Source organism: Megalops cyprinoides, chromosome 3 (assembly GCF_013368585.1).
Source record: "Megalops cyprinoides isolate fMegCyp1 chromosome 3, fMegCyp1.pri, whole genome shotgun sequence".
Taxonomy (NCBI): Eukaryota; Metazoa; Chordata; class Actinopteri; order Elopiformes; family Megalopidae; genus Megalops; species Megalops cyprinoides.
The window spans coordinates 32,713,794-32,734,943 of record NC_050585.1 but is presented as its reverse complement, the minus strand read 5'-3'; the positions used below and the strand labels follow the sequence as shown (position 1 = coordinate 32,734,943).

At 42.2% G+C, this 21,150-nt stretch overlaps 2 protein-coding genes across 5 annotated transcripts in view; one reads left to right on the top strand and one right to left on the bottom strand.

The window, feature by feature from the left end:
* Positions 1-130: 130 nt before the first annotated feature.
* lipia (lipase, member Ia) lies at positions 131-10,911 on the top strand. The gene is made up of 11 exons (XM_036523019.1): positions 131-281; positions 2,371-2,423; positions 2,837-3,213; positions 3,638-3,746; positions 4,374-4,475; positions 6,302-6,391; positions 6,916-7,083; positions 7,650-7,739; positions 8,778-8,886; positions 9,189-9,362; positions 9,910-10,911. The coding sequence occupies exons 2-11, from the start codon at positions 2,372-2,374 to the stop codon at positions 9,995-9,997; spliced, it is 1,359 nt and encodes a 452-aa protein (XP_036378912.1). The 5' UTR covers positions 131-281; position 2,371; the 3' UTR covers positions 9,998-10,911.
* A 2,484-nt stretch (positions 10,912-13,395) lies between these two features.
* LOC118775032 (MAP7 domain-containing protein 2-like) overlaps positions 13,396-21,150 on the bottom strand; it is a 28,534-nt gene continuing 20,779 nt past the window's right edge. For 3 of the 4 annotated variants that reach the window (XM_036524713.1, XM_036524715.1, XM_036524714.1), the window contains 11 exons: positions 20,519-20,652; positions 20,084-20,199; positions 19,293-19,780; positions 18,899-19,049; positions 18,586-18,766; positions 18,304-18,408; positions 17,507-17,557; positions 17,101-17,179; positions 15,659-15,884; positions 15,222-15,484; positions 13,396-15,123 (listed from right to left, as the gene is read on the bottom strand). In XM_036524713.1, the coding sequence (XP_036380606.1) occupies positions 15,226-15,484; positions 15,659-15,884; positions 17,101-17,179; positions 17,507-17,557; positions 18,304-18,408; positions 18,586-18,766; positions 18,899-19,049; positions 19,293-19,780; positions 20,084-20,199; positions 20,519-20,652 (1,790 nt within the window). In that variant the 3' untranslated portion in view covers positions 13,396-15,123; positions 15,222-15,225. Of the gene's footprint in view, positions 15,124-15,221; positions 15,485-15,651; positions 15,885-17,100; positions 17,180-17,506; positions 17,558-18,303; positions 18,409-18,585; positions 18,767-18,898; positions 19,050-19,292; positions 19,781-20,083; positions 20,200-20,518; positions 20,653-21,150 lie in introns of those variants that run through there. The other variant, XM_036524716.1, reaches the window with a different exon arrangement.

Here is a 21,150-nt window from a genome sequence, read left to right as displayed (position 1 = left end):
CAGGAGTCAGGGGTGTGTTCTGGCAGAGTTGACAGCCGTGAGAAAATAAGGTAAGGCAGGCAAGAGGGCGGGGCCAGGACTCGCTCTGCGGTGTCTCTCACTTCCTGGTCTTAAAGTTACTCTAGAACAGCTGCTTAGACGTGCACTCTGCTGCTTTGGGATAGCAAACCTAACTCAGAAGAATATGTAACCGGAGCACGTAGTCAACCGCAACATTACCGCAAATTACTGGGAATCCTGTATCTGTGTCACTTTCAAAAGGTTTACCCTACATCTCCTAGGTAAGAACTTATGTAACTGTGTAAAAGTTTTTTCAGACATTGCTGTCTCCAACCTGTTTTTGATGACAATTTGGAACATTTCCATGGGTAAAGTTACAGAAGCTTGTTACTTGTATTTCTAATGCTAGTATGTCCTAAGTACATGAAGGATAGTGTGTTTTTGGGCAAGGAGTAAAGTTCAGAGAAGAGCTAAGCGCTGCAGATTGTGTTTGAGAGGGAAGCTAATTCGAGTAAGGTGAGCCCACTGTGAAACTGGTTTAACCTTCTTGAACACCTACACACATGTTTTGCATAGTGTCAGGAAATGTGGGGTCTATGTTGTAAACAACTGTCTATACCTGAAACTGAAAGCACTGATGGAGAGACCATTTGCGTGCTGCTGCAGTCTAACATTCCCCTTAGCCCCACAGAAACATATGTTGACTGTCAGTGTCAGCTTGTTAGTTGTTTGATTTATTTTTTGAATAATACCACATACATTACATTATTGGCATTTAGCAGATACTCTTATCCTGAGCAACTTACATCAGTTACAGTTTTTTTTTTTTTTGCAATGTTATCAATTTATACAGCTGGATGTTTACTGAGATAATTGTGGATTAAATACCTTGCCCAAGGGTACAGCAGCGGTGCCCCAGGGTGGAATTGAACTACCAACCTTTCGGTTACAAGTCCTGTTCCTCAGCCACTATGCTACACTGCCATCTCACACTGTAGATGAGAATGGTCAAGGTCTTATCGTATAGCTTTTTACCAGGTTCAGTTTTTTTTAATTTCAAAATAGCCTCAAAACTGAACTCATTGGTCTGTGTTGACATGAGTTTTCAATTTACAAAAAATTCCCATTGCCCACATTTTTAATATTTTCCTGCATCTGCATACCAGGCTAGGATCAAAAACAGTTTTTGATTGAAACAGTTTTATCGCGCAATGCATTTAGCCAAATACATGGATGCTTTGCATATCACAGAAAGGATGTGGGAAAGGATGTACTTGTTAACTGTTATCTGTCATGTAACTCTCCACATTCCATAATACCTGCAAAATGGTAACGCTCTGACTCTGATAGTTACTGGTCTTTGGATGTAATCGCCACAGGGCTTGAACCAAAAAAAATGAATGCTGTGATCCTGCTAGTGTGATCCCAGACACAACCAGTATTCTGTACAGTGAGAGACGATGGCGATGAAAAAAAGTAATTCTCAGTGTGGATGAATGATGACATCAGTAGGGAAACTTGAGCAGGAGCAATGAGAGGATCTGATGCCTCCAGACCGAGAGGATATGTCCTCCAACAGCCCATCCACCCCCACAGGTGTGAGAGAGATCTGCATCTGAACGGTACTCTGCATTTTGATCCATCTGGCAGGCCTATTAGGCCTCAAGCACACAGTAATATTTCCATGGTGACCTATATAGACAGGGAGAGTGAGTGAGGAGTCATATTAAAGAAGGGTCCAGCTACAGTTTGAGAAAAGGGATCCTCACGGTGACAAACTGCCCACATCTTCTCCTAAAGGCAATACCTCTCACTCTTTCCTCTCTCTTTGTTTTTTATTCTTCCCCTTTCTCTGCAAAACATTCCATCTTTTTCCCCTTCCCATATCTCTCCAGCCTTTCAGTCTCTCCATCTCCTGTCTGCCTTTTCCTTTGTTTTATAAAGGCAGAGACTGTCTGCAGTTGTGTACCCACTGGGGGTTAATATTTGACAAAAAATGATTCTGTTGTGGACAGTGGTGTACTATAATAGAGTCTAATCTACATCACAGACAGATTCACACTTAATGGCTAAATAACTCTGTCTAATTCACCAACTAATGACCACATTTCAGGCAATTTTGGCCTATTATTTGTGTTATGTTTTAGAATGGCTGCTAAACCCTGCTGCCAATAATAAATAATGATGCACCCTTACACACTGCTAAGCATGATGCTATACAGCAACAAGCCGTCACTCTACTCCCCTTGACAGAATGTCACTCCGATCTACACACTGTGATACATCTTGATATGCCTTTGCACCTCTTCGTGCTCAAGGTTTAGCTACTGTCACACCACAAAAGACATGCTGTCTCTGTCTCTGTTGTAGGATGATGTTCTGGAGGCACCTGGGTTTGGTGGTTGTATTCTTTCTCTGTGAAGGTAAGTGGTGTGTCTGGGGTGCATTCATCATCATTGTTACAACAAGTCCTCTCACAGTCAGAGTGACACGTTAGCTCAAGGTCTCTGAAAGTCCAGGGGGTGGGTAGGGTTGAATGGTTTTGCAGTTAGACTCAAGCCCTCCATCTTACTGAAGACACTGAAGGTGTTGATTCAAAAGCAGTAGATTCAGGCTTCCAACACTCAGGAAATGTAATAATCTTTGAATTGTTTTCTAGTTTCTAGTCTATGTCAGAAGTAGATATGTGTTCCTTGAAGATGGACTGTCCGGTATTAACTCAAGGACTTGCAAATCAATTGTTCAATCAGTTATTAGAAAACATCTATTTTCCGCTGTGTCCCACGCACATACACATGCACACACACACATACTAATAGTCCTTCATTTCTTACAGGCCTGGCACTGGACTGTGATGACTTCACAGACCTGGGGTTCCACGATTCTTTCATTGGAACTCAGCTGAATGTGAAGCTGCTGCTTTACACACGGGCCAATGTGGACTGTGGAAAGGAGGTCTTTCTGCACAACTTGACAGACACGCCCTTCTTAAACCTGACACTTCCCATCACCTTTGTGATCCACGGGTACCGACCCACTGGCAACCCACCGGTGTGGATAGGCGAAATCGTTGAGAAGCTGCTCACCGTGCAGGACATGAACGTGCTGGTGGTGGACTGGAACCGTGGTGCTGCAAACATCAACTACTTCAGTGCTGTGAAGAATACACGCAAAACAGCAGAGAAAATCACCGACTTCATCCAGAAGATGCAGGTGAGGGGTATGAATATGCTCTGTAGAATCTAGTGCAGAAGGGAATGCAGTGAATTCCACTAGCATTGTGATCCTCAAAAAAAGTTAAAGAGGGAAGAAGAAGAAAGAAGAAAAGGGAGCAGAACAATGGAAGAAGGAGGAAAGGGGTGAGATGTGATCTTATAAAGAGAGAAGATGTTGTGTGGCCCACAAGGGGTAAATATTGTTGGTGCATATACAGTAATTTATATTTCTACAGCTGGGTATTTACATAGCTAACTCAGTTTAATTACCTTGCTCTAGAATACAACTCCAATGTCCAGTCCTTCAACCTTCTGATCAGTGCCCATTTATCTGACTACTACTCTCTCTGGCTCTGCACCAAAATGGTGTGTGAGCTTTTGGGTTACTGTGTCCATGTTTCTGGTCTATGCTGTTATTCCAGGAGAACGGGGCCTCCCTAAGCTCCATTCACATGATTGGAGTCAGCCTAGGGGCACACATCTCTGGCTTTGTGGGGGAAAAGTTTGGAGGGAAGATTGGGAGGATCACAGGTGAGATACTGAAGAGACAATCATATCTTTTCCCCTTTCTAACTACCCAGCAATGGCGTAATGCAGTCTCAGGTTTGTAGCTAACTAGCTAATTAACAGTTATCCACATTTATATAATGTGGGAGCTAGCTAGATACTGATCAGAAATTGCATTACAGCGTTATTGGCTAGCTAATGCTCAAAATTGACCTGTCATCCTACAACTCTCTGCTTTTTGATTGGTTAGATATTACTTTGACAATATAGGCAATTATGTAGTTCACCCTGAGTCATTCCTACGTCTGTAGAAATAAATTAATTAATGACCTTAAATGTTTCTTCTTTTTTGAGTGTGACCCCATCTGCTGATGTTTATGGTTACGCACTGTAGTGGTTAGAGTACAGTGGTACAAAAACTATTACAGATTTTGTGCTTGTATTGAGTGTTGGGCTGTTGAAACAACATTCTATTTCATGAGTGTTGATTGGAAATTACAAACATAAACTATGCCATACAAGTACAAAATTTTGTTTTGGAGAACACTGTTAAGTGGCTGTTGTGGGAAACAGCACTATGAATCTGTTTCACTTTGTTCTTCCCTTTCCCATTATCTTTCTCTGCCCATTCTCTGTCCTCCATCCCCACAGCACTGGACCCAGCTGGACCCCAGTTTACAGGTGCCACTCCAGAGGACCGCTTGGACCCCACTGATGCCCAGTTTATAGATGTCCTGCACACTGACATGGACGGTAAGTAGTGTGCCTCAGTGCACGTTTGAAATAAGGGTCTTGTATGGAGATAGTTGCAGCGGTGTGATCACAGTCAACAACTTGACTCTGGTGACATAACGCTTCAACATGGGTTCACGTCACAAAGTCACCTATAACAACTGCATATGTTTAGGAAATTGTAAACATGAATCATATTCTAGGGTGATAAGAGAAATGAGTGTATAAAAAGGGATTATATGTCCTGTATAGGTAAGTCTCCCTGGAAAGGCAACTGCTAAGCAGTAAAGATTCACTGATATAGGAGTAATGATCAAAAACTGTGAGGAAAATGAACAAAGATCTATATAAAATGCTTTACCTTTACAAAGACTCATCGGAATAAGACCTGTATACTTATTTAAATATATTAATTTATTAATATATTAATTTAAACCTAAAGACTTTAGGTTTAAATTAATATGAAATGGACATAAGTGTCATGTAAGTACATAAAAACAGTGGGCAGCTGATGTATTTGTGAACAAGGAATTACAGCTTTTCTCAATAAAAAATTGCTCATGTTCTCAGAGCTGTTAACACAATGCTCAAAACAGTTGGTTGACTCAATAAAGCCTCACAAATCCTATGCAAAACAAAACACTGGCTTCAAATTAATGTTAATTAACATCTCTCACAATCAAATATTTACATCAAACTAATACATGCATATCATCATATGAATATGACTCATTGTCACAATGAGTGACACAAATTTTACACTGCAATGATGAATATAAAACTCATCTGTGAGGATTTATATGTTTTTGGCCTGACCATGTTGTTATGGATGATCTTCACACATTTTCAGTTGGAAAATGAATACATGCTGTTACAACATACCATGAAAATGTTTATTTCCTCAAATCATTTTTTAGGACACAAGAAAGTCCTGACCCAAAGTCAAAAACATTCTCATTCTGTTCCTTTTCAGAAGGTATTCAGTGTTAGAGATTCTAACATGGTATATACTAAGGAACATTTGAACTGCCATTAGTCTGCATATCAGTCTAATGCCATTGTTTGCCAACACCATGTCCACTGTTGTGGTTTTGTAATGCTCATCAAGATACTGCCACCAGCACAGAATTTTCTTTCAGCTCTGTACATAAATACAAATATGCTGACATGAGGCTAAAATTCCCATTTCATAATTGTCTACTTCACTTTTTGAATTCTCTTAAAACACTATACCTGTATACTGCATATAACCGTATGATAGATGTCACCGCAGAGCTCTGAATAATGTTAATTTACCTATTCTCACTTCTAAATGTCCAAATGCCACAGTGAAATTATTCAGATTGGGCTGCACCCACTGCACAGAGTCCTTCATGCTCTGTCTATGGTTGATGAAATGATCAACCAAGATTGAACAAATGCCATTGAAGTTTTACTTTCTTTTTGGTTGAACTCTTCCTCTCTGTTTTTTCACAGGTGAAGTCTGAATGAGGGCAGTTGGTAATTAGAGTTTAGTATTTAGAGCCATATGTTTCCCGTGTGAAAGCAGAAGATCTCATTATGAAATCTTTGCTGTAAGTTAGAGCTGTATGTGAAGTGTTTTGCAAAATAGTGAACTGGAATTGCAGTATGAGTGAAAGTAAAAAGTACTTGGAGATTTGCAGAAGTGGTTTAGGATTTTGATACACAAACTTCAACTTTTGATCTTTGTGTGTATGCTTGCAGTCACAGTGGTGTAAACAATGTGTGTGTATATATTAAGCATGTTGTCCTGCATCACATGTGATCATGTTGCATGTGCAGTGTATTGAGTCACCTGAGGTGGTTGTTTGCACATATTTTTGCAGCTCTAGGATTTAGATTACCCCTGGGGCACATTGACTTCTATGCCAATGGAGGAGCTGACCAGCCTGGCTGCCCCAAGACCATTTTCTCAGGTCAGTCAATAACGTGTGCATTCTCCAAGTCTAGCGATAGCTTCAGGGGTGACAAGACCACCATTTAAAAATGACCATTTCATGCAGAGAGCTCAAACCCAACTGAGAAGAGGGCTCTCCATCAGAGTATGTGTGAGAAGTCTGCATGATGTTAGAGTGCTATTATCATTGATGCAGAATTACATAAATCTGTCCTATACAATGTGGTGTACTGAATGAATGTACATACAGGGGAAATGGGCGACTGTCATCATTTTCTATACTTTCCAATGGAGAAAAACACTGACATTGAAAGCAAGATACTGCCCAGTATGAGCTCTCGCATACCTTCAGTCATTGCTTTTAGTAAACATTCTACGGATTACATTTTTAGAGTTCGTGCTCCTTTTGTATTCCTTTTTTCTACATGAAACTATCAAATCTGTTTGTGGTCATCAGTCTGTTTGATGTCATACTGACACTATCTTTTTGAGAAGCATTGAGACATAGAATCACAGAGCACCTCCCTTTCTTGTACTCCTCAGGGAAGGAGTACTTTGTGTGTGACCACCAGCGGTCTGTATTCCTCTTCCTCTACTCTTTAAATAAGACCTGCAACATCACAGCCTACCCCTGCCCCTCCTACAATGACTTTCTGGATGGGAAGTGCTTGCAGTGTGATGCCTTCAAGCCTGCTCCCTGCCCAGCACTTGGTGAGATGTATTCCCATCAACTAGTCCCCATTGGTTAAACAACCACAACTTCATCAGAGTTGGAACCAAAGTATTCTAATAAAAGAAAATGGTGTCATGCTAAAGGGGACCTATATGTGGGACTATAATCCTCTGTCCCACAATCCACTATTTCTGAAGCCATCTGTAAGCTCAGAGTAATGGTATGTACTACAACAGTGTTTCTCAACCCTCTCCTGGAGGACCCCATGCCCTGCATGTTTTAGATCTCTCCCTGCTCCAACACAGCTGATTCAAATGATCAGTTTTTTATTCAGCAGCTTCAGGAATTCATAACGAGTTGATCATTTGAATCACTGTGTTGGAGCAGGGAGAGATCTAAAACATGCAGGGCAGGGGGCCCTCCAGGAGAGGGTTGAGAAACACTGTACTACAAGATATTTCAGAACACAGCCTTTCCCCATTAAAAAACAGGAGATAAAGATACCTTCGTACCCAGTTTTATACAAACATTTTTCTTCCTGTTAAAGGTTGGTGTGTTTCCCATTACCTGCATCCTAATTAACAGTGATTTCCTCTGCCCCCAGGTTATTATGTTTATGAGTGGAGGGACAAACTTCTCAGCCTGCAGCAGACAAAGACGTACTTCTCCACTACAGCTGATCCACCTTTCTGCAGTGAGTGGACAAGAATAAACACACACAGATAAAAAAACATTTCATATGTGACAGAACTGGCCAATGCTCTACACATAAATTACTGGAAGGAGTAAAACTTACAAAAAAGACCAATACATTTTTAAAAAAAAAAAAAAAAAACCATACACAAACACAGGAGAACCAGTCTACAGCCACCAGTACCCAAAATGGCTTCCAGAAAAGTCTGAACGCCTCTGTGCGGCCACACACTTGTATATAACAAGCCTGATTAGGGCAGGTGTGACCAGTTAACTGGTTCACAGACAGACCAGACAATTAACTAAACAATTAAACAATTATTAATAATCAAGATAAACACAAAACCTGTCTCAGCTGTAGTTGATTGATTAAAGCACCTATGCCACAAGATAGAAAATGGACAACATGAGGATTCTCAATCTACATTCATTCCGTTGGGGTGGGGTGAAGGGCTGCTCCTTCACATCACAGCACTGTTACGAAGTCACTGCTGAGTGATTAGCATTGTGGTGTTGTGGTAAGCAGTAGTTGGTGTAATGGTAAAGAAAAAGGATTTGTTACCCAGCGGTTGCCAGTATGATCCACTTAACCCAAATTGTCTTGGGTAACCATCATCTGCATAAGTGTGTGATATAAAATTGTAAGCTATATAAGATAAGAGTGCTAAAGCAAATATAATGTAATGAGCACAGCACAAATACACCACCTCACAGCACCGTCACTCTGTAACCACAGTGATAGGTCCTTTCTCAAACACATGTTCACTCACACACACACACACACACACACACACACACACACACACACACACACACACTTTGACTCTGTTGTTTTCCCACACACATCAACCTTTTCTAGTTAGGACTTTGTTCCAATACAACCCTTATGTACAATCTTTTTTTGGAATGCTGTAGCATTTATCAGGCTGCTCTATCTTGTGGATTCTATGGCCCTACAGGACCATGGTTGTGAAATCTTAACTCAGCATATACATAAACTTAACATAAACAGAAGACTCCCCTCTTTCCTCTGTGACAGAGACAAACTATAGGGTGGATATTGTCACATGGAACAAGCCAACACGCTACGGGGTCATTATCATCAAGATGTACAGTGGGGGAGATGTGACAGAGGCCAGGATCGATCAGTGAGTGTGTCACAATTCTCCCTCTCTCTTTCTGTCTGCATTCTCTTTTATTTCACTATTTACTTCACTTTTATATCACTATTTACATCTACCAGTACCTGAAAAACAGGTTTGTACACAAACTAATCTCTGTATTCACTCATGGATATCTCTGTACATACAGTTCCAGGATTATTAGTCACTGTTGTTGCAGTGTTATTGTAATTACCATCATTGCATTTCAGAAATATTACTTTCTGATAATTCCTTTACCTGTTCCCCCCTCTTCTTCTTCCTCTTCTCCCTCTGGCCATCCCTCTCAGTAAAGCCACCAAGTTTGAGCAGTATAAGACTACCAAATTGCTGGCCCAGTTTGACAAGAACCTGCAGACCATCCAGAAGATCTCGCTCCAGTTCTCCACAGGGAACGTGGTAGGGCCTCGGTACAAGCTGCGCCTGCTCCGTATCCAACTCAGGCCCCTGGAACATGCTGACGGGTCAGTGACCCCTCTCTTCTCACCTGTCTCCCTTTACCCGTTTCATTGCACACCTGTGTCACATTACCTGTGTCAATTTCTGCTGACCAGTGTTCATTCACCTACAGTACCAGTCAAAAGTTTAGAAGGGGTTTTTCTTTATTTTTCCTATTTTCCACATTGTAGGATAATAGTAAAGACATCAGAACTATGAAATAACACAAATTATGCAGTGACCCACAAAGTGTTACACAAATCAGAACTATCTTATATTTTAGATTCTTCAAAGTAGCCAAAAATGTTTTTTTGTTTTTTTGAAAATAAATTCATACATATGCATCAACTTCACTATTTATATTTGTCTAAGAAACAAATTTCAAGCACTTAAGCATAAGTCTTTGGATCAAGATGTCTTCGAATAAATGTTTTCCATTATCTTAATCAGGTGTGTCCAAAGTTGTGACTGGTACTGTATGTCAATACACACTCACCTTGGTCCCATTACCCATTTTCCCCCTCTCCACTGGCTAGACAAAAACTCCGCATTTGATGTGCCTCTTTCATGCAGGCCAAAGCTGTGTCGATACGACCTCATCCTAGAAGAGAACGTGGATGTTTTCTTCAAACCCATACCCTGTGAAACATCTGACTTCTGAACCAGGAACTCCACAGAAGCCAGACACATGTTTTTATCTTCAGAACCAATACCATGGAGTCATGCTTTCTCAGGAGTCTTACCTCTGAATCAGTAGAGAGGAGCACTGCTGTGAATCCAGAACATTGATCTCTAATCAAGTACCAGTTTGTGGGTGGGCGTCTGTCATTAACACCAGAGCTCAATGTCTTTTAAAATGAAGAGTTACAAACTCAATAACCATGCAATAACAATGTGTCAAAATAACCATGTGCTAAAAATGACTTCAGCAACTCCCATAAGCTGAAGCTTCTCTCTTGTGCAGTTATGTAACATTGTCCTGGTACATTGCTTTAACATGTTTAATCACTTTAGCTCGTATTTCAACATTAATAGGCTGTGAGGCAGATGCAGTGGCTCAGCTAAAGACTACAAATCTCACACATAATTCCTGATTTGCCATTTTTATGGAAACGTAAATGTTATTTTACAGTTTTCAAAACTTGAATGTATAATATTTATAAAAATACATCATACAACAGACGAAAAGCTGAATTAGCTCTCAGTGTGAGCCTTAAAATGAAACAGTTTAACCTTCATGCAATATAGAGAAAGTAATACTGAATGGGAACTTGAGTCATTTATTGTATCATATGTAATTACTTATTGTAAGCTTTATCGCCCAGATTTTCTTCATGGTTTTGTTTTTCATAATGGTTCACCTTCTGGTTGATCCTTCTGAGCATTGTGAATTACAGTACGTAAGGACAGCAATGTTGGAGATAGCAAAAAGGAGAGTGTGACCTTTGGAATGGTATGTTGGGACAGGGTTTGACTCCTCCCGACTGTGCCGATGAACAGGATCCAGCCTGTTTATTTAAGCATTCTCATGGGCATTGTGTCAGGGTAAATGTATTATGAAAGGATAATTGTATGTACGTGATCCTTTTAACATTTCTTTCATGTTAAATCAAAATGAAATGTACTGTATTTGAATTATGCAGAAAATCTTTATTTTTTTGTAAAAAACTGTGAATATAATTAAATAGATTTTTATCAATAACATCAGAGCACAGTGGTGTACTCCGCTGATAGCTGTCTTAAATTTGCATTTGGTTGCTTGAATTCATTTGGAGGCCTTGTCATGATTAAACCACTATATTGCCAAGGCCTGTTCAGACAGTATAGACATGGGAAATGAATCTTTTGCACAAGAATAAGCATTACAGCGAACACTGAGTCTAAACCAGTTAGTCTGGTTTTACAAGTGAGGCTTGTAAAACTCTTCCACAAGTTCGTTTACATTGTTCTTTTTTCAGTTTACATTTGGTTTGTTTCCGGACAAGGGAAAGACACCCTGCATGCTCTAGGCCTGCTACTGCCTTTGCTGTGTGTTATTTGGGACAGCCGTCAGGTAACTGCAGTAGAAATGGAACACAGTGAGTGATTATTTTAAACTTTGGAAGACATTTTCCCTTTGGGAGCGATTCAGGAGTGACACATGAGACAGGCAGCTGAAGCACAGGTGGGACCACAGTTCACAGTTCTCCTTTGAAGTGGTTCACTCCCAGCTGACCCTCACTGCATTTTGTCTCATACTACATACTTTTCGGAGCCCCAAAATAACAAACACACTAAACACAGCTCCACACAGTCTGAGACCACCACTTCTGTGGGCTGTTTCATTGTGCAATTTCACATATTATTGTCAAGGCTGCACACTGAGCTCCAAACGACCTGAACTTTACTTTTTTCAAGTCAAGCAAACTAGGCCTGCACATGCCCTTTATATCAGTCCACAATGATTATTCCAAATTGTTATTTAAAAGGCCCCATTTGGCATTAGTCAGTTTACTTTGCCTTGATGATACCACCAAAATATAGTATCAATGTGTGCATGCTGATCCATCTATCCAGTAACATATTGAAGTGTCAGGTGACTTTGCTCAATTTTTTGCTTGAGAGAAGTGAGTGTTGCTTTGATAATTTGTTAGTGCTATGTTATCTTCCTACGCCTCATGCAAAATGTGAGGTTAAAAAGAAGTAAAAAGTTACCACATAAATGTGGAATATGTACGTGTGGTCTTTTTTGTCTCTCTGTGCAGATTCACTAGTCCTTACACCATGTGCATCAGCTATAACTAGAGCGAACATAGTAAATGGCATGCACAGCAGGTACACAAAACAATGGACACACCAGCCAATATATGAATATTTATAAAAATTATCTATTCACTGAATACACTGAAGTGGGACTGCCCTGTGCTTTCAGAACAGTTTAAGCACTTTTTGGAATGCTGCTACACAAGTTTTTAATTGTTTCTAGTGGGATATTGTTTAGATCTGGTGATCTAAGGAGGTCATGGTTGTTGTTTGATTTCATTCTGGTGTCTTTGAATCTGTTTAGCAGTTTGCATGGATTATTTATAAACTTGAAATATGGAAAAATTTTGAGGAAACAATGTATGCACTATAGGGTTCACCTGCTGACCTAAAATGTCTTGGTATTCCATGACCATAATTCTACCAAGCAGAGTAATAATCGGACCCAATGACTCCCACAAGATGGCTGCCTATACTATAACAGATCATTGCCACGTTTAAAAGCTGAGAACAGACAATGTGGGTCGAAGGCTCCTTTAGCTTTCACCAACCCATCTAGATGTTGGAAAAAGAGTAAAAGACCACCACTCATCTTTGATTGACAGAAGTACAGGTTTTGTGCTACTTGCACCAGTCTTTGCATTGTTGCACATCACCCTTGGTTACAAGCAGTTTCTGAATCACAGGCCTACCATAAATATCTGCACATCACATACAGTTTTTGTTGAGACTGGGTCATGTAGGTTTAGAAGTTCTGTGGATATTTTGGAGGCCGTTGTTTTGTGTCTGTATATCCCTGTCAGTGAGCTTTGACTTGTGACCACCGTTCCTCTTTCCTGATGCAAGTTTTTCTGTTTGGTGTATACGGTGTTTGGTGTTATGATTTTCATCACTGATCTCCTTGTCACATTAAATAGTTTTTCCATTTCTGTGACTGACACACCAGCAATTCTGGCACCTACTATAGTTTCAAAATCAATCAGATCTCTCATGTTGCTCATATTAAAGTATTGACTTTAAAATGCCTTTCATATTAGAATTCATAGTAGAATCATATCATTAGTATTAATATTAATATGAAGTAACTAAATCGCAATTAAAAAGGAGTACACATATTTCATTTTAATGTCAACACGTTATGGCAGGTTCTGAGTTCATGTTTCTCCTCTTGTGATCAGTAATGCTCAAGGAGGATGATTCCAGAAAAAAGAAATCTTGCAGAGTAGAACAATATTGAGATTTCTACAGATATATATATCTATTCCTGTTCACACAAAAACACATGGTTTTAAGTTTTATCATCTTTATTTTGTGCTCATGCTGAGGGACCATGCATCATGTCTACAATAATTACACTTTTACACTAACTACAATGTGCTCCTCTTGGTTTATTTAAAGATAAAAGATGAGACACAGGGTTTTTAACACTGCTTGATGACACATTTAACCTGATGTGGATGACACAAACAGCCTGCTGCATTTCCAGTATATGCTTGCGCCTTGAGCTGTTCATCAAAACATTTTTATACGCACAAAAAAAAGAGTGAAAAAGGAAAATGATGACACGCGCACACACGCACCAAAGGTCTCTTACTTCATCACAAGTATCTACGTACAGGGTTTGTTGATTTCTGACGCACGGTTATGATTCTTATGTGCATGTTACTCGATCCCCTAATGCCACAATATTCCGCTCATTAATTTGTTAACCTTTAACCACATATTACCCTCTGACTTCTATTTCTTCAGAGAGGCTGTTGAAAGCCTAAGAATCCCAAACTCTTTAGTGGAATTTAGATCGAAAGCAGAACCTCACATTCTGTGCTAAATATAACAGCCTGAAGGCCAGCTCAGAGCTGTGAGGTCTGGGTTTTTTCCGAGGTCCAGAGAGGCCAGGCCTTGCAGAGTAATACTTCTGAAAAGATGAGGGGGGTTTGACCTCAGGTGGAGAAAGCACAGAACACACAAAACACCTCAGAGATCTCCACCAAAACAGAGCTTGTGGTAATGTAAGATGGTAACACACACCAGAAATAAAACAGTTGACTTAAAACAGACTTGACTTGAAATACAGTGTATTGTACTCATGCGACACTTCTAAAGGTAAGCATGGTTACTGTTGTTGTTGCTGCATACGACAAGCTTTCGGTCATCTGTACAGGTTAAAGCCATAGGTATATCTGTCCCTTAGGTCCCTTTATGATCATATAATACACATCAGCAAGAGGCACCCAGACTCACTTAGGTAGCTAAGGGTTTTGCCCAAATAGTGTCTCAAGAAATAAATGGATGTTTAACTAAGGGATCGAACTACACTTCAATGGATTATGGTTAGTCCCAAGCATAAAGAAACATCATTCAGTACTTTCCCAATGCGTTGATCAACTGTTGTACATACCATTTCTGATATGCAGGAGCCATGTTCTTCAAAGAAGGTTATGTTTCTTCAGGTAAACTTACTGTAGTTTTGGGCACAATCACTGAAGCTTGTGTTCTGAGATGTAAAGCAACCACTAGGCTGTAATACTATCCAGTTATAGCATAGAAGCTTTTTGCTTTTTGACTTAACTGTACATTTTTTAAGGATTGCTGAGAAACCGCGGCAATATTTCATGACGATAAAACACGGGCATTTTGCTTTGGCCACCCATCTTTGCACACATACAATCACACACCCATTTACGCACAAATACTGCAACACGCACTAAAAAAGTTTCTGACACAGTATATACAGAAACTCACCACCATTGCATAATAAACACACTCCACTTCATTGTGCGGTTTTCTGAAAGCCACAATCAACATATCACCACATCCCGAAACCAGCGAGCTTATGCCTGCCTCGTGAGATGAAACTAAATCCTACAAAACGGCTGTCATTCCTGAGTCCCAGAAATCGTGGGCCTTAGGAAAATGGAGACTGCAGAGCGTTTTCTAGAAGGATCTTTAAAGAGGGACAGGAGACTACATTCAGCTCTCTTATCTCCAGTGGAGCAGGGGTGCAGCAGAGAGGTCTCTGCCCCACGGCTGGTCAGCTCTGGGGTCCTGCTGGGCAGAAAGCAAAGACAGGGTCATATATTGGGCGCTGAGCTGGGTTCACCTGTGTGTGTATGTGTGTGTGTGTACATGTGGGTATGCATCACCTGGTTACTGGACGTTGCGTTTGTCGGAGGAAGGGGCACAGGGCTGGATTAGCTTGGTGTCCGCCACAGGACTGCAGAAGCCATCGATCAGGTTCTTGTTGCAATCCCCCAGAGTGCTGCCGGGCGACAGTTTGGGGTAGGCCACATGGCCCGTCAGGTCCAGCAGATCCTCCAGGGCACGGGTGTTACTCATGCCATTGTGATGGACCTCATCAATTGGAGAGAACTCTGGGATGGAAATGAGCTCCTCCTTAGAGACTGGGCTGCAGGGGACAGTGAGGAAGAAAGAACAAAAGAAGGGAAATGGCTTCATTGATGGGCTGTTACAAGTCAATCTGCCCCCGTACATTGTAATGTGTCCTCCTTCGGGGCACCTCTTAATGACATACTGGGATTTCAGTTTTGTCGGCTTCCATTGATCTCTGCTGACCTCTCACCTGACCTCCATGGACTGGACCTCATCAGCTTCATCACTCTTCTTCACCTCGAGCGGCTCCAGATTGATAAGCGGGGGCACGGGCTGGGTTGCGGCTGGGGGCGCGGCCGCGGGGGGTGTGGCAGGCTTCGTGCCAGTGTCCTCTGATTCTCCCAGTTCCACCAGGGACTGCCCGTTAACTTGCCCGTTCACCTTTGCATTCAGCTGTGCATTGACCTGCACTGCCCCTGCAACACACAGCCACAAACAAAGAAGTCTTCAGACTGGGGGAGCAGGACCAGTTATTGACTGAATATAGACAGCACTAACGCCTATTTGCACTCTGCGTATTTTCTTCCATGCTAGTGAGCTCTTACAGTGTGCCTGTGTTTCAGGTCTAACCACACTGAGCCCACACAGTTTGAGGCATGGGCTGCTTTCAATCCAGTGATGTCTTCAACAGCAAAGTAAACAATATATTTAGAACAGCAACAGTTTCCACTTCTGGTCATTTGTGTCAAAACAGCTTAACAGCTCTGACCTCCAAATGAAGCAAAAGCAGATTATATTACAAATGTTCAGTGTCCTGCTCTGTGGGAAATGATCAACACTAACGTTATGAATGATCTTGAAAATAGTCTGAGCAGTGCTGTGAATTTGATCGTCCCCAGAGGTAAGCTATCGGAAAAACACTGCAATATCAGCATCACCCTAGTGTCAGCATCATTGAGCGATGGAAAAGTACTGTGCTCATGACTTTTCCAAATCCTGGTCACGTCCACTGCTGCCACCAAGTGGAGCAATTCTGCCAAGCCGTATCCCTCCTGCTCAATGTGTCTGCTGTGTGGTACAGAAGGAGGCCAGACCCATTGGCTACACTATACCCAGCCTCGTCCTCCTTCGTCTCATCCTCACTGAGGATGTATCCCCTCATTCCCTGAGGGTCATGGTCTGCACTGTATGTGAACGGGGGCTGGTACCACTGGAGGGAGAACCACAGATTGCGACACATTTCAAATCTGATGAATTTTACAGAAAAATAACACTGAGGCCATTAATGGCAGGATATGTGGTAATCACACTTAAAAGCTTCTCCAGGCCAAATGTTCCAATTTCCACGTTTGCGGGCTCTCATCCAAAATATGCACCAGATGGCAAAATGAACCTTAATGAATCACTGAATCATCACCAGCGTATGTAGGATTCTAAACCGTAAGAAACACTTTCAGCACAGACAGGAGCCATTCCTGAAAGGACCCCATGTAGAGGGAAATTTGCCCCTGGCTAACAGGACAGACGGCTGATGCTGTGCGAATCTGGTGTGCTTAAGGAGAGTGAGGATGAAGTGTGGGAAGAGTGGGCCAGAGGTGTAGGAAAAGTGGGGGAGAGATAGAGGAGTGTGGTGTGGAGAGTAGCAGGGCATGAACAGCGCGGAGAGGCGGCAGCATGTGGTGATGCTAGTACCTTGGGGCCCTGGCGGTAGAGACGGTACAGACTGCTGGGAGGAGGCAGATGACAGGGGCTCTGTGGGCATGTCTTCTTTCTGTTCCAACAAAGAACATGATTAGTAACAGAGAAAAGAGCACAATCACTGCACCAACACATTGAAACAGAGCCAGCGCCATCAGTAACACACTACAGATAAATAGAGCCAGCCTCATCAGTAACACAATACGGAGAAACAGAGCCAGCACAATGAATAATGTACACCAGAAAATATAACTCCCCCTATGCAAAGACTTAAGTTTTAATTAACAAAATAATAATGCAGAGAAATATTTTCAACCCCTAGCTTGATTACACCCTTAACGAATCTGTAATGAATGTTTTAGTTGACTAATCTACCTGAAGCAACACATTAGAGTCTTACCTTCATTTCAGCATCACCCTTTCTGGTTCTCTTCATGATCTCCTCAATCCTCTACAAAACATTTTTTTGTTTGTTTTTTAAGAGGATTTAATAAGTACATACAGTAGATTATGACCAATAAAATGCCAAGCTCTCACTTTCAAATGTTAAATAATACTGAGTGTGAAATACTGATACTGACTGTGAAATTCTTGAGGTTTTAATGAAGATTAATCATGCTGCAATGATTAAGACTCATCTTTCAGAATTCTGCAGCAATTAAACACAGAAGACTGAGGACAAGTGTTGGCAGTCAGCAATGCTCCACTGAAAGGTTTACAATTTACTCAATATTGTCTTACCTTGAACACAGATAGCATTGGACTTTTTTTCAATGTTCAGTTTTTGAACAAAGATATTTGTGTCTGTAATAAAAGTTACAGTTTCTCCTTTTCTGTTTGGACACTGCATGTGACTGATTACCTTTGGGGATCAAAAGATTCCAAGGAAGGGTCTCCTAATACATTCTTTCATGTAATAAAGAATTTGAATCAGTTAAGCTTATTTGCTATATTAATAAGTATAGAAAAAAACTTAACATGTATCTACTCATAAGGCAGGTTACAATAACAGAAAAAAGGATATATAGCGTTTGGGGACCTGTGCTTAGAAACAACATAGACAGCCAGCCAATCTCAGAACATGCCTGTTATTCTTAACTATATCCAAGACAAGAAACCATAATGAATTTTTGAATGAAATGTCTGAATTCGGAAACCAAGGCTACGGCTTTGAAGCCGGTGTTGAGTCCTGAGCACCTTCTTCCTCTGCTGTCTCTCCTGCTCTTCCTGCTGCTTCAGAAGCTCTCGTTCCTGACGCTGTCGCTCGGCCTCCTTCTGAGCCTGCAGCTCTCCCTCCTCCCTCTGCCAGAGCAGAGAAACGTCACAGAAACATTCAAACAGAAACACACACTCACACTCCACTCTTTAAAAAACTCTGTCAGGGACAGGTGTGTTTCAAACACGCGGGTTATATTCAGTCGACTGGCTGACCATGCTGTTGCACACGCGCAGCAGTGACATCACAGCGTCACCTCTGACCTCTCTTTCTAGCTGCTTCTGCAGCTCCTTCTCGTGGTTCTCCCTCTGCTGTCGCTCCTCCTCTTCTCTGAGTCTGCGCTCCTGCTCCTGCCTCTGCTTCTCCTTCTCCGCCCGCCGCATCTCCTCCTCCTGCCACGCCCGTGCCTCTGCCTGCCTCCTCCTCAGCATCTCCACCCTCATCCTATAGCAGAGAGTCAGAGTGAGGGCACGCCCACACACACAAACATGTGCATACACACGCGTGCACACAGACACACAGACACACACACACACACACACACAGACACACACACACACACACACACACACACACCTCTCCTCCTCCTCTTGCTCACGGCGCTGCTTGTCCTCCTGCTCCTTCTGCAGACGGGCCTGACGCCGGCGCTCTGCCAATAGTCGCGATGCCTCCTCTGCATCCGTCGTCCCAGCGATTGGCTTTCCAGTGGGTGTCATCGGGGAGGGCTCTGCCTCAGAGAGACACTGACATTGGCACACTGACACTAGAGTCAGCTAAATCATAAACAGAGAAGCTAATACTGCTGCACTTCTACTATAACTCTAATGCTGCAGTACAAACACTGATACAGTGACTTTGGTGTACTGACTCTGTTGAGGCTTATTTGCAGAGACCCCGAAAATGAGGTTATCAAGAAAAAATGCTGTTTACACACATAGAGAGGCATAGGTGCATACAGGTAGAGGCCCACCTGCACTCCTATCCCCACTCAGGTCACTATTGCTGGACTTTGGTGTCTTCTTCTCAGGCGTCTCTACTTTGGAGGTCTTCTTCTCAGGTGTCTCGGTTTTGGAAGTCTTCTTCTCAGGTGTCTCTACCTTGGAGCTCTTCTTCTCAGGTGTTTCCACTTTAGGGTTTTTATTCTCAGGTGTCTCTGCCTTGGAGCTCTTCTTCTCAGGTGTTTCCACTTTAGGGTTTTTATTCTCAGGTGTCTCCACCTTAGAGGTTTTTTCAGGGGTTTCCATTTTGGGCGTCTCATTAGGAGTTACGGTCTTTCTCTCTAGGGTGTTGTGACCTCTGGCCTCCTCTGCCCTGGTGTCCTGGTTCCCCACATTGCCCCTCTCCCCTTCACACTTCCTGTTGCCGTCCATGCTGGGGTTAGCGGCTCTGTGCTTCATGGGAGAGGAGGGGTTCTCCCGCAAGGTGCAGGGAGACTGGGCATGGCTCTTCGACATCATCCTGGACACAAAATACACAGACGCTGCAAAAGTTCTGCTAACATCCTAGTTACTTTGTACAACAACTGTACTGTCACATGCAGTGGGCACGATGGTTATGGCACTGACACTGGAATCCCATGATGCAACACAGGGTCAAACAAAACATCCACTCCTGAAAGGCCAAAATGCCACATAACACAGGTCTGAAACTAATTATTGGAATAATGTAATTAAAGCCTCGGGGATGAGAAAATCCCTCATGTTTCACAGTGACTGACGCATGCTATCCATAGTGCAATGCAAACAGGGTGGCAATGCTCACCTGGAGGCTGCAGGGGAGGCGGGACGCTTGCTGACTGTAGCAGGCGATTCTGGTCGTCTAAGTGGGGATCCGGTCACAGGGGAAGCCGTCCTTTTCTCCCTGAGCAGCTTATCTGTCTGAAAACACAGGAGGGAGAGCTGTGTGTGTGTGTCTAGGAGCCTTTTCTGTTCCTTCTAAATGCACTGTCATTTGAAGGTTTCCTAGTTATCAGACCCTTCCCTCACCTATTGCCTGCTCCCCTGTCATATCTCAGGCTTACGTTCACTCTGGGCCAGAGTCTGGGGGGAGGGGTGAATAAGACTAGTAACCCCCCCCTTTAAAGACTGATTAATTCCCTCTAAATTGATACAGTCCATCAAGCTTTCAGCCAGGTCTCTGTTGGACAGGTATAATGAGTCCATTTGTACAGTACGTCCAGGAAATGCTGGTACTGACCTTTTTTGGAGTTTCAGGGGACACCCCGGCCCCTCTATTGTCTTCGGACACTCCTGGGGATCCTGTGCTGGCCTTCCGGCGGGCTGCTCTGCTCGGAGAGCCCCTGTAGGGAGACCTGTGGGGACTGGGGGGTGCTACACAAGGACAGACATGAGACACTTCCAGGTCAATGGTCAGAGCGATATGCACGCTAAAGAGGGTAGGAACTGAGTGCAGAGAGATAAGGTGTCAAGTAAGTACCACTATAAAATCTGTAAAACAACGGCCAATTTTTATCTTCTGCGAGTTCCCCCATTACGTTGGCATTTTTTACCATAAACCCCTCCAACTCCCACCTCTTGCAGGACATTTATATATATTTGTTCTGATCAGAGTAATGGCCCCTTTCCTTAATTTCCATTGTTTTCAATTTGTTATTTCTTTTGCCTTTATTTCTTGGTTGACATTCCAAATTCTTTCTGTATTCCAAGTATTCCAGGTATTCCACATTGTAGCATTGTGATACCCTTTCCTAAGGTCTGAAAATGTTTGTTTTTGTACCATTGTCCTTACAATGAAACATGTTGTCCATTATGTTTTGGAATGCACAGGCAAGCATATTGAAACAATTACAGCAATTAAAATAAAAATGG